This window comes from Monodon monoceros, unplaced genomic scaffold, assembly GCF_005190385.1.
Source record: "Monodon monoceros isolate NGI ecotype Baffin Bay Population unplaced genomic scaffold, NGI_Narwhal_1 Super_Scaffold_1, whole genome shotgun sequence".
Classification (NCBI taxonomy): Eukaryota; Metazoa; Chordata; class Mammalia; order Artiodactyla; family Monodontidae; genus Monodon; species Monodon monoceros.
Window position 1 is genome coordinate 39,723,272 of NW_021703765.1, and position 14,526 is coordinate 39,737,797.

At 38.4% G+C, this 14,526-nt stretch overlaps 1 protein-coding gene across 1 annotated transcript in view; it reads right to left on the reverse strand.

The window, feature by feature from the left end:
- Nucleotides 1-14,526, reverse strand: part of ASXL3 (ASXL transcriptional regulator 3) — a 140,272-nt gene that overhangs the window by 78,305 nt on the left and 47,441 nt on the right. The window contains 3 exon segments of the mRNA XM_029230434.1: nt 738-857; nt 1,809-1,926; nt 10,538-10,659. Of these exon segments, the coding sequence (XP_029086267.1) occupies nt 738-857; nt 1,809-1,926; nt 10,538-10,659 (360 nt within the window).

A 14,526-nucleotide genomic window follows, 5' to 3' on the forward strand; every position in this document is an offset into this window, starting at 1 on the left:
AGAGATGAAATAACTGAGAGAGAGGAATGAAGCCATTAGGTCCAGACATCCAACGAGGCAGGTTTGGTCTAGAATTTTAATGTTCAGCCTAGGATACGTTTATTTTCCTCTTTTTAGTTTCCATATTCCTTTTCCCCCAAAATGCTGCTATTGAGTTCCTGATGAAAAGTTATCAGGAAGGAAATCTTCAAAAGAAAACCTGGTACTGACTTGCAAGACCCAGTAACTGTCTGCCACACTTCTCGGCAACTGTACACTGTTTTTCAGACAAGCACTATTGAATATTTCAAACAGCATAAGATGAAAAGCAAGGCAGAGCAGTTTTACTGCAGCAGACCCCAATGACAGTGTGCTCTTCAGTTCAATGAACACTTTATAAAAGTTGCATTTTCCCCCCAATACAACGTATTCCGATAAAGTGAAACCCAGTTGCAGGAACAAAACACTGCATGTTAGACAGAATTATGACTTGGCAGATAATTACTTGAACACATAGATCATTTTAAACCTCTTATCTTTAGCCTCTGCTTCATCCAATAGTATCATTCACAAATTTAGCAACATGCTTAAAATCATTCCATTGTAATATGTTACGTTCTTCAGCACCCTTTTTGGTTTAGATAAATTGGGAAGATTTAAAAATATCCTTAACTGTTAAAGAAAAAAGTCCCCATAATTTTATTCAACAAGATTTAAATATCTAAAATGTGAAATGTTATAGTATATTGAACACTCACCTAAACCAGACTTTTTTAATCGTTTTAAGTGCTGACTCGTTTGTTTTCCAGTGGGGGATTTTTGCCCATGTTTCATTTCTTTATCTGAACTGTCTGCTTCACCATTTTTAGATTCGGATCCTAAAAAAGGAAATAGTTATTATGTCATTATCTTCCTCTTGCTGTCCTTGAAAAGAAAAATCTCAAATTGTTCTACAAACCGTAGATATTATCTCCTTTGCTAAGAGGTAATACACTACCTTTGGCCACAATCTGATTCCTCTACTGTATATAAAGAGAAAAGCCCAATAAATCAATCAAACAGAACAAAAAGCATGAACAGATGGCCTGATAGTGGAGTCAAAGACACGTTCACTGATCTGATAGCTTTTCAAAGAAGCACTCAGATCTTTTGTGAAAATACACGAAGAAGCTTCTGTGCCACTTGGAGACGATGCAAGACCGAGACAGAAAGATGAAGGATGAAGGGAGGCTTGGAGACAGGGAGAGATCATGCCTTTATTAATAACTTTATGTTGAAGCAGGAAGAGAAAACGCAAACATCACTCTATAATATACAGAATGGTACATAGCTGATAAAGTGACAGAGGTAAATTAGAAGAAACGGTCAGGGCTGCACTGAGGTGAGAAGAATGCTGCCAGAACACAAAAACGAATAAAGGATTCCTGATTTTGTAGCAGAGGATGGAAAAACAAATTCACACTCACGGAAGAACGGCTTTTGATGGCATTACACGTCAGCATGGGGTCCACCATTAAAGTTCAACATTCAAACAAAAGCCAAAGCAACAACAAAAAAATCCACCTAGCAGTACTACACTTTTCTTGCATCTATTGACATTAGCAAATGAAGTCCTTTGATGATGAGCAAGCTTTTGTTTTGTTTTGTTTTTAAGAGTGAAATACCCTATTATCTTTGAATCACTGAAAGAGGCTAAGGTATAAAAAAATTAAATGAAACCTCAAGTGGAAATATTATTCAGTTCCAGAGAAAATTCATGACATCTCTCTTGGTGAGAAAGCCTCCTCCGGGAAGAAACTGGCCAAGCATACAATATTTTAGCTCTTTACCTGAAGGCGAATCCGACTGCTCATCAGACACCTTTAATGGTGTCAAAACAACACGAGGAACAGTCTTGTTTACCATCATTGAGACTCCATTTCTTCTTTTCTGCTGCTGCCTCAAAGCCTACAAAACATGATAATAAAATAGAACATAAAAATATAGTCAAAATGATTTCTCATAATTGAATTAAATGATCCACTTGCCCATCATTAGATAGAACCTCTTAAGAGACTTAAATTCCACAGAGTCACTCATTTGTCAGGACTCTTAAGCGTCACCTTCCTGTCATTTTCCCTCAAAAGCATAAAATCAGGCTTTGGAAAAGGGTATAAACCTGAGACCATTTTCGGTAGAATTCTGAAAATAAAGCAGCACGTAAAGGTTTGCTCTACCTGAGCAGTGTGGCTTGAGAGCCCATGGAATTTGAAACCATGACTCCCAAGGAAAAGAAATGTAAAATAAATGTTTCGAGACCAGGATAAAAATATATGTCTGCACTTCTCTTGCAGGTGCGTCCTCTCCAGTGGGCTGCTCAGTCAATCAAGTTAACACCGAGTGTCATCAGTATGTACAGCAGGTAAGGACTACAGTATTGATGCACTCACTCAGCCGCGGGGAGCGCTGCACAAAATCACTGAACATGGCAGGAATCATTTATTTCTGTGAAGGGAATCAGTCCTAATCTTGGAAACCTTGCAGCACTTGGCTTCTGTCTGCTTGACTTTGGGCATTAACCTTCAGAACACGAACATGACGGCATTCTGGCAAATCCAGGGAAAAGAAGACCGATACGAGAATAAATTGCTCCAAATGGGAGTGCTTTGTGTTTCATAAATGAATCAACCATGGTGATGATAATGTACTGAAAAGACACTGGAAAGTTTTGAAATACAGCTTATCTAGCTGATCGCTTTACGCAGAGAAAATTACCTGTAATAAAAAGGGTCTTAAGCAGACACAATTCAAGAGAGGATAAATTCACGGTTCCAGGAATACTAAAACTCCTCAAAAGGTTAAAAGGCTGACCACAGACAGTCTCCAACCTTTCAATTCCTGGTTTCTGTGTAATTTCTACCAATTTTATAACATTTCAGTTACTTGACTAATGTCCTTTGACCAATGGTTGTCACAGTCTCCTGAAATACTGCATTGACTGTATATCCCCTTGCTGACAGAAACAATACCATTTTATTTGCAAAGGGTTTTACCTGAATGTCCAACTCGTAGACCATAAGATTTAGCCGTCAAATAACTGCAGATGTGAAAAATTAAATATCACTTAAATGAGAAAAGACATATTCAGATGAGATTTAAAACCACGTGGAAACGTGAATGGCTTGGGAAATCGCTTACAAATGATACTGTTGCTAATAATAACAGGATACATCTTCCCTTCAACTCTTACATTTATTGACCTTTTACAAAGTACTAGGCACTGTGGACGGACAGGAGATACAAAAATGAATAAGAGGCCATCCTCCTCACCTTTAGCTTGCTGGCAATAATATTCTGAATGAGAGCATGTGTGCTATAAAATATTTATGACATTTACTCTTTCATTAAGGTGTGTACATAATTGCATAAATCTCTCTAGCCTTGTGTGAGAACTCCGAGCACTTTGTAGACATTAACCTATCAATCCAATGATAAAACAGAATGAGGCGGGCTTCCCTGGTGGCGCAGTGGTTGAGAGTCTGCCTGCCGATGCAGGGGACACGGGTTCGTGCCCTGGTCCGGGAAGATCCCACATGCCGCGGAGCGGCTGGGCCCGTGAGCCATGGCCGCTGAGCCTGCGTGTCCGGAGCCTGTGCTCCGCAACGGGAGAGGCCACAACAGTGAGAGGTCCGCGTACCGCAAAAAAATTTAAAAAATTAAAAAAAAAAAAAACAGAATGAGGCAACGCAGTACCTGAAATTACAATTAGGCCCATATTTACCCACGATGTAGGACATCACAAAACAAAACCTGTATAAAGAGTGATTAGTTTTTAGGAGTCTTCACATCACAGATTTCAAACTTTTCCCTTGGCAATCCAAATAGGCATTTGAAAAATACTCATTTTATGGCATGGTGGGGAGGTGTATTTTGGAAAATGTTGATTAAGAAGAAAAGAGATGATATAACAAGAGGCTTAGAAGCTGGAATCATAAAGTCAAAGATGACATGTCTTTTTACAGTGTTTGTAGTAAATAATTATTAAAGTAACAAAAATTTTGTCCTCAATTTTTAGAGCGGAGAAGACTCTATTATAGAAAAATTAGCAGTTGGACAGAAATAAACCATGATATACATAATGTAATAAGAAGAAAAGCCCAAGGCTATTCTGAATTTTAAACAGCCAAGCTGGAGCCAAGGTAGGGATAAGGAATGCTAGTCAATATTGAGCCCATTTCTATGGTCTCAATGAGTTTTTACTGAATATGTATTTCCTGCTCAGAAATTTGAACAATATTTCTTGGTACAACATTTTCTTAAATACTGAAATGCAACACTATGTGCCTGTAAGTGATAAAAACAACTATGCCTATCATTTAAATGATTGTTTTAAGTGTATTAAAAATACACACTTTTTTTTTTTTGCTTTACCTCTGAAAAACAAGCATTATTCTTTATCCCAAATAACATTTCTAGGGTCAAAGAAGCAAAACTTGGGAAGCCTTTTTTTACTATGACGCCGGTCACAGTAGTAAAGCCCGCAGGCTAGTAAACAAACTCAGGAGTATCAGAGTTCAGCTATGAGAAGGGGCAACTTGATAGCATTTACTAGATCCGTAGCCATTTTAGGCTACCTTGGGGATTCCAATTCACTTTCTAGAAAGCAGGATTTATTTGACTGTGGACCCTGGGGACACCCTCCAAGCAGATCAGAATGTGGATGGAGGGGAAAGAAACCAATGTTGACTCAACTGAGATGTCTGGGACAGTTTGGGCTGGCTCCAAACAAGAGAGCTCTAGCACCTGTTACGTCCACAAGGCAGGTAGTAGTATAGTGATTCCCAGTTCCTCACTCCAGGGCGTGGCTTCTGCAAATAAAGAGGCTAGCTGCTCTTGGTCCGCGTGTTTGTTTGCTTTGGTTAGATACCTATATTTCTGCAGCTGCGTGCCCATGGGCCACTCACACATGCTGCGTGTCTCCTCCTCCCAAACCCTTGAAGAATGTGCAATTATTTTTGGACCACACTAGCTGGGCTAAGACCACGACAAGGGGGAGGCTGAGGACTGGGATGCCTATACTCCATTGGAGGTGGTAGTAATGACTCAAGAGAAGCAATACAACTGGATTTGTAGGTGAGTTGTCCTGTTTTCAACAATGTGTCAGACAAAACAAAGAGGTCTCTGAGCCAAATTCAGCCTGAGGGCATCAATTTTGGATACCTGCTAAACACCTTTCCCAAAGTCCCTCACCCCCCCCAAAAAATGAGTCTGACCACTGCCCAAGAGAGGTATTAAAAGCTCCCTCTTCTACTGGGCTGACTTGCAGCAGAACAGGGGCTGATGCAGAGTTGTCTTAACGACTGTGAGGTATGTATGAGGCTGTAGAATCAGAGAACTAACTAGCTGAGTAATGCTGAGTAAATTACTTGGGTAAACGTCTCTGTAAAACAGAGACAGCAATGTCGGTAAGGCTTTTTAAATAGGAACTCCACAGAGCTATGTTTCATATAGGTTTTGGGGGGGATGGTCGATGGCCACCTGGCCTCCTCTCAGTAAGTCCTTTGAGGCTGTGTCTAGCACCCGGCTTCACAACAGGGTACTCCTGTATCCCATTATCCTTAACTCTGAGCTGTAGCTAAAATTCCAAGAGAACAAGAAAACTTCCTATTTTATGCTACAAATATAACAGAGGTTAAATGCAATTTACCTTGTAATTATCTAAGTTTGGGTATCCCAGCCTGGAAAATATACATCCATGTAATAGCTTAAGAAAATACAATTAGGATGACCACTTTTGATGGTCATGGAAGATTTGCTCTGCACAAAGATACCCTGAAAGGGGAGATTTATTTGTTGTTGTGACAACTTGGCGATGGGATGCCTTTCTCTATTCCACACCAAAGGTTTTAATTAGCTAGTGGTGGCCCTGTTGATCAATCTATAGCATGGTTTTATTTTGACACTAATATTATACAATAAGTCTTACTATATTAGTCTAGATTCATTTTAGGAAGATGATATCAATGAAGTATCTCCAACTACTCAACCCTTAGGTATACAATGGAACGCTAACAGAATATCTTATCGAACAACTTTAAATCCTAATTTCAATTCTAGAAAGAAGCAATACCGAAACCGAAATAAACAAGCAGATGGCAAGTGTAATTGCAGTCTACTAAAAGGCCTGTCTTTCAAGCTGCCCGGACATGTAATGTCCTCATGCCCAAACTACACAGAGTACATTGGACTTGCCAAGTTTAGTACTTCCAGGTATCATTCAATATGAAAGAAATTTATAGGCTTACACTTGGAAGTAAACTTACTTATTTAAGGAAACCAACATAACAGAGCTAAACCAGTCTAGGAAAGTAAAGATCATATCACACAATTACAAGTCTGGCTTCGAGTGAAAATCAAAAGATGCTGAGTGAGCATGCTTTCCTCTAGAGAGGTATCACACCATTCTCTTGTAAAAAGAGACAGAAAACCTTTAGATAAACATTTTATTTTTTAAACAGAAAGCTTGGGATAACTCTAAAAACCTGGAAGAATTCTCATTTCCACCCCAATGAAAAATAAAGTAAAATCTAAAGCCAGAGGCCTTCATGTTAACTTGGAATTTGCATAAACAAGTAATACCTTCTTTGTTTTCATAGAGAAAGAATACCAACAATGTAACTTAAGAATGCACTGGATGCAGTAAGCCCTTGACTGAGAAGTCGGAAAATAGCACATGCCGTGAATGCTAAAATAATGAGAAATACACACATATGAAACAGCTGGCTGTGTCAGGCACCAACAATGTGCATTGTTTCTAGAATGCTAAATGTCAACACCCACATCCAGAAACTGCTATCATGCGACATAACCTTTGGAATTTCACAGTACTGGTCAAACATATAAAGCGAAAGCAAAATACCAGGAATATGTCTGTTTTGCGATACGAGGAAGGAAAAGGATCTCCAACTTTATGAATAAACTCTCCCACCCTAAATAAATAATGCAGGAAGTCAAAGAAACCAACAGGAACAACACAGAAAGGTTCTGTTCTCCATCATGTTACCTCCCATCATAACAGACCTCAACCCATCCTTTTTTTAACCTTGTATTGGATTCTGCTGTTTAGAAACTTCCCAAATTTAATCTTTCTTAATTATGCTTCCTTGAAATTCAAACTCTAATCATTTCACACCTTTTAGGATTATTAAAGCTAAAATACCAAGGCAGAAAGAAGACAGGGAACAAGGTCATAATCAGCAATCTGTTATTCTCCAGAGGCTTCTGAATATGCTTATCATGAAGATTCTATTCAGAAACATAACTGCTGAAATAACAACACGCTATTCATGCAATTACCCCCAACATATGATATTAACTAACGTTGTGATGGTTGGAAAGTTAAAAGGACCCAAATATTAGGGGCAATGAAAGTACTCTGCATCAATAGCCAAGGGGCATTATCGCCTCCGTATTGTCCAGCCTGTAGCTACACTGCAGTCAACAGCAGTGCAAAGTTAAAGCGCCCACTCTCTGCAGCATCATGCTTTGGGTGGGGGTGAGGGCTTCAGGGCTGGGAAATTATGTCTGGCTTATTTTGCATGAGGTTTGTTTTCAATTATTTTTCTTCACTATACTTATGCATATAAAGCTGCTGGGTTTTGTTTTTGGTTTTTTTTCACCTACTTCTTTCTAAGAATCTACGCTGGACAAGCTATAGTTGAACTACTAAGACCCCACTGACTCAGAATATACTTCTAGTAAAATGGTAAAAGCTAACACATCCAAGTACCTCCCTTTAATACGTGCCGATACTGAACACATTGTTCCCTGTGTCAGGAAATAATATTGTTCCCTGTGTCAGGAAATAATATTCTTAATGACTATGTTTCCCTTGCATTATACTAATACTCAAGAATGTAGATTTCCTTGGATCATGTCAAAAATCCACCTATCCCATTATACAGCATATGCTAAAAGGAACTAGCTAAGAAGGCAGAACCTGAAACTGTGACTCTGAGTTCAAATGTCATCTCCAAGATTTACTCACTGGACAATCTTGTGTAAGTTCCTCTGGGCGGTAGCTTCCTCATTTGAAAAATATTTTAAAGGATTATTTTAAAGGATTTGTATGAGGATTAAACGGCATAGGGCCTGATAAGGCAGAGAATAATGTCTAGAATTCATAAAAGTAAATGACAGCTAATGTAATTATTATTAGGTTATTTGGCTGGCCCTACATTGGTGAGATTATGATTTGTGCCTGTATGTGTACACACAAAACATATTCGCAACCATGGAAAAAAAAATATATATATATATATATATGGATATATAATGGCACATACACTTACAAAGAATTCTACATGGTCACAGCCATTCAACTATCAAAAAGAAAGCTGCAGATCTGCTGAGGCTGCTACAATTTAAAATGCCACATGTTCAGTCAATTTTTGAAATGCTGTCTTAAGAAACTCAGCAATTACAGGGAATCTGGGCAAAATTCTGCAAGAACAGCTTTTCTTCTAAATGTATTTCCAGTATGAATTTCATTATTAATCAAACATTAGCATATCTGCTATATATTGTGCCATACTGTATGGGTAACTAATTTGTTACTTGGTTATACAACAAGAAGTTTTAAGGCATTAATAAATAGCTCTTTGAGGACACTAAGAAGCTTCCAGGGTAGGTTTCTTAAAACAAGGCTTAGACCCTAATCAAGCAAGTGGCGCTTCCCACGGACATGTGCTCTACAACAAAACAAAATAAACAAACAAAAATACCCACTACCTCAAAGCTGTGTAATGTTTTAGTAACTGTAAAAAAAAAAAAAAAAGTTCAAAGGATATGAAACCAAAATGAAGAAAGTAAAAAATAATGAGACATGGCAATACAGAGATGTGAATGTTAGTCTTTACACTCACACGGAGGAAGATTTCACAGTGTATACACATTTTCTAAATCACTGCTTTTCAGAAGTATGAGTTTCATTTATGATTGCATCTATGTTTCTTAAATGCTCCAGTTACCAGTATCCAGTTTTGTATCTTTCGTTCCATCCTGGTTAGTGTTTTAGTACCTGCATCCTATTTGCCACCTGAATCAGCCTTTTTCCAGGCTTCTCTACCATCATACATTCTTTATTTCACCAATTAAAAAGGGATCTCAACACTGAATTCAATTTTGTTCTTTGGCATCTATAACATTTCTCAAGAGCAATGATACAAATGGCACGCTCAGTAAAGAGTATTTGACCTCTGTAGGATGAAACACTGTTACTACCCTAAATATAATACCAATGAAAGGAAATACTGCAATTTCAGTAGTTAACACAGAATTTACAAGTAACAGAATTCACTACAAAAATGTTAAGTTTCTTTCCTAAGTTTCCTTGTTTGTAATAGAGGAGTAGGTGGAGACATTCTAAGTCTAGGGGATTGGATGTGAATATTAAGTAGCTTTACAGGCTCGTGGGACTTTAAAGACATTTTAAACTTTATTTAAAAACATGGCTTCTCCTTCTTGCTATAAATATATCACTTAGAATGACACCTCTATTCCTAGACTTGGTACGGGTCAGCAAGGAGTGAAGTGGAGGTGGCTGTCTCAGAAGGATGAAAATAAAAAATGAGGAAAGCAGTTAAACAAGGGAAAACCATGAATTCAAGACTAAATATGTAAGGTTTATATTTATTGACCTTATTACTATTACAATCATGCAATGTTCCCGCCTAACCATAGCATCTCTTTCATTTCTTCTGGGCACATTCAGCATTTCTGGGGTGGGTAGCAGAAGCTAACATTTATTGAGTGATTATTATGGACGACTCACTCTACCACATGCTTTCAGTGTATCACCTCACTTAATTCTTGGATCATTCCCATGTGAAGGGTACTTTTATTTTCTACATCTTCTAGAGAAGGAGTTTAAGATTCAGAGGAGAGAAGTGGCTTACCCAGAGTCACACAGTAGCAAGGGTTGTAAGCAGCTTATGTCTGAGCCCAGAGCCCAACATTATAACCACACTTCCCAGCACCGTCTCTGGACAAGGACACACAACTCAAGACTGCTTACGTAACGTTGGGATGATACTGCAAAGCTGACCTCTATTCAGCACCAAACGCACTAATGGAGAGCCTACATACGAGCAAGGCACGATTGCTATTTTTCTTATTTATAACAATGCATTTCAGTAATAAGAAAGACATTACATTTATTTTGACGTCGACTATCAGATAAACACAAGATCATAAACGGAGACATTATTTTTAAAATATGCAACGCATGTATGAACCCAATATACTTGCTATAAAACACACACACACAAAATCTTAGTTCTATATGATTCCAAACACATTTTCCCTCTTCTATTTTACATCAAAGGTCTCAGCCAAGCCTCTCCTAGTTTTTAGCATAGATTAAAATCAGTGTATTGAATATTAAGGGATTAGTTGAATCTAGGACATCTCTGTTGCTTTCAGATTACTATGTTCTTATTTATTTTACTTTCTATGCATAACTTCCATTACCTTAAGTAGGCAGAACTGAGGGACAAAGAAGAAATGCCAGCAACCTTACCTGCTTGAGAGCCTTTTTGGTGTGTTGCTGAAAGGAAGACACTAACTTGCTCTGCACTGCTGTGTTAGGAAGGCTTGAATCTCGAGTGGAAGATGCCTCATCAATTACCTGCTTTGCACAAACTAGAAACAGAGAAATAATAATATTACTAATTTGAATTCCTTTTTTTATAGCCACTGTAATTACCTCACTTGGAGCTTTTCTCCAATTGAAAATGGATATGTAAAATAAGGCAAAATAGCACAGTAAAAAGAAGAGTATCTCGATTTAAAGGAAGGGATCATTTAATAATTGTGTGGCCACGGTTACAGTGAACTTCTCTAAGCCTCGGTTTCCTTACCCACTAATTGATGATAATTTCTATGTTTTGGGCTATTGTATAGACATAAAAAAGAACACAATATCTGTCTCAAGAGTTGGGAGTCAGTAGGTACTTTCTGGAGCTGAGTAGGGAGGCTGGGCAATGCACAGCATTCTAAAGAAAGAATCTACATTGATGAAATTGTCTTCAATCTACCAACCTCAGAGGTACTATGATTCTTTTATTTAACAGCCCTCCTTCTATAGAATCTATGGTCTACTGGGGGGTGTGTATCCTCTTCTATGGGTCAAGGCAAACAGCACGGAGAAGGAGAAATGAAATCTGAGATGCTGGGTGTCAACTGAAGATAATTACTTTCAAGAAAATCATGTCCTCTGCAGATTACAATATAATCTGCTCATTTTTTTTTTTACCAGAGTCAAGCTTTCCAGGCACCTAGTCTATGCAAGTCAAGCCCACCGTCACTTTCTGCTCTATGACACCTGTGCTGGAGCTCCAACGCTTCTTTCTGGCCTCCACAGACATTCCGCCTGGGAGACCAGGTTTCACACTTTGGCAGCAGTGTAGATGCAGGCCTTTTCTGTGCACTTGATGGGAGGAGTTTATTTGGAAAATCAAAGTGAGGAAGCACTATGATTAGTGGCAGAATGAAGGCGTATGTCAAATACAGGAGGCAAGGGGAAGTTCGACAGAAGAAAATAGCTTGAGAACATATTGTAAAATCTCAAAATAAGACTTCTTAAGGGCACCAGGGTTTACGCTAATCCAAGAAAATTTTCCAAGGAACAGTAACTTGCGAGGATTCTGACCTGAGTTTTAAAGGAAGGTGGAGGAGTTAAAAATGATTCTAGTCAAAAATGGAGGCATATGCAATCCCACTACTGGGCATATACCCTGAGAAAACCATAATTCAAAAAGAGTCATGTACCACAATGTTCATTGCAGCACTATTTACAATAGCCAGGACATGGAAGCAACCTAAGTGTCCATCAACAGATGAATGGATAAAGAAGATGTGGCACATATATGCAATGGAATATTACTCAGCCATAAAAAGAAACGAACTGAGTTATTTGTAGTGAGGTGGATGGACCTAGAGTCTGTCATACAGAGTGAAGTAAGTCAGAAAGAGAAAAACAAATACAGTATGCTAATACATATGTATATAAGGAATCTAAAAAAAAAATGGTTCTGATGAACCTAGGGGCAGGACAGGAATAAAGACGCAGACGTAGAGAATGGACTTGAGGACACAGGGATGGGGAAGGGTAAGCCGGGACAAAGTGAGAGAGTGACATGGACATATATACACTACCAAATGTAAAATACATAGCTAGTGGGAAGCAGCTGCATAGCACAGGGAGATCAGCTCGGTGCTTTGTGACCACCTAGAGGGATGGGATAGGGAGGCGGGAAGGGAGACGCAAGAGGGAGGGGATACGGGGATATATGTATGAATATATCAGATTCACTTTGTCATACAGCAGAAACTAACACAACATTGTAAAGCAGTTATACTCCAATAAAGATGCTAAAAAGAAAAAAGATCAATACACCTCCCACCAAATACTTTAGCCTCCATGTTACTAACTATAGTTCAGTGCTTATTTAAAATATTTTATTTTGATATGAAACATAGATACAATAAAATGCACAAATCATAAGAGTTAAAAAAAAATGGAGGCATATGCACGTGTTAGTGTCGAGCGCACTGCTTTAGACAGACTCAAGCTCATGTTGCCTAGAAATGAACATGTGGTCCATGAAAGAGCGTACTTGGAAAAAAGAGTTAATCAAGTTTTGTTTTGATAACAGAAAGTAATCAGGAAGCCAAAATGGACACGTTTTGGAAGATAAAATAATTGTTAGTTATTAGTGCCAGGTGCTGGACATGTGATCTCATTTCATCCTCACAGCTTCCTTGCGAGATGGAAAAGTATCATCTCCACATTCAAGAGAGAAAACTAGAGCTCAGAAAGGGTCAGTAACTTGCCCATGGTCACACAGCCAAGTGAAACAGCAGAGCTGGGGTCCAAGGCCAGGTCCATAATCTTCCGCTTAGAATATTTGGCTTCAAGGGCAAGAACTGATACAAAAAATTTAACGTCTAAAGAAGTTTAATTTACTTGCGTCATGTTGGAGGGCCTGAAACAGGAAGTTAATGAGGGTACAGGGAATAAGACGTTGAGCTCTGACAAGAAAAAACTGAGAGCAATTGGCCCAGGAAACACTAAGGTTGAAGCTGCCAAAGGATGTGCCCAGGGATACAGGGAGAGAAGTCCTTGAGTTTAAGACCAGGTAACTTTTTTCTATTCAACACAATATGACATTTTTCGCTTAAAACAGTCTAAATGCTCTGGTAAAGAAACACTTTATAACACTGATTGCATAAACTATGGCTTCTAGGCTTCTCTCCTTGGAGTCATCACTGATTTGTAACACTTTGCCAAAGCTTACTTATCAAGAAATAATCATCAGTTTATACTCTAAAGATAAATCTATTTTTGTATTCATTACACAGATGGCCCTTTCAACGTTCTGGAGTCGATACGAAGTGTGACAAACTGGGGACGTGAGAGGAAGGTGGCAGGCAGGATATACGATCCCAAATGAACAGACCCAAATGGATGGAATGGAAGCCCAGCCAGCAGTAAAGTGCGCATTAGCAAATACATTTCATTACTTTCACATTCTTAAATTAGTACTGCCACCTAGAAAAATACAAACTTAATGGTAGTTGAAAAGGATAACCAAATGCAGTACATGGGTTTCAGGAAATGTGTGGAAAACAGGAGAATGCTTCTGCTTACTGGACATAGAAACAAATTTACTAATTTTCTTCGGAAATGATTTTATTCATAAGTGTTTCAAAGGTAAACTGCAATGCAGCAGGATCGAAAAAACAACAAATACCGAATCAGCGTAGATGTAATCAAAGCTTTATGTCTTATATTTTGTGACTGCTACTATAAGCAGTATACAATCAGCTGTCACTTCCTGAGGATAACAGATATCTAAGTTACGACTTGCTCTGTTTGTTTCTGACCTAGGAAACCACAGGGTATTGTGATACCTATTTCAGTATACGCTGAATGGTCGTTTAAATTCACTACTGCACTATGTTAATAGTGATTCACATATATTTACATACAGTGTTCCCAAAAGAGAGATTCTGTTCAGCTTTACCAGAATTTCAGCTGGAGGGCAGGACAATAAAACTGAAACAAGCATCAAGGAATACTGTGAAGTTTTTTCTTGAGGTGATTCAATTTCCTTTACCTCAACTCTGTTTTACTCTATCTTACATTCACACTCCAGCCTAGGCCCAAGTGAAGCATCATGAGAATTCCTTTACTACAGAGTCATTTTCCTACCTGATGCCCGATTCCTCTTTCTGAAGTTGGTCCTATTTCTCTGGGTCAAACCATTTTCCCTAATTATTTATTTCTGATAAAATAATTATAGAACTTTTAAGAAAGTAAGTGTAATAGAAAATAAAATGTATGAATGTTCCTTTGGATCTAAAACTTATTTTAAAGGGAAAAAATTCAAGAATAAAAATGATTAGGACACAATATAACGCATCTATAGGCCCCAAACAGTGTGCCTGTGTGTGTGTGTGTGTGTGTGTGTGTGTGTATGTGTGTGTGCACGCCCATTGACAATA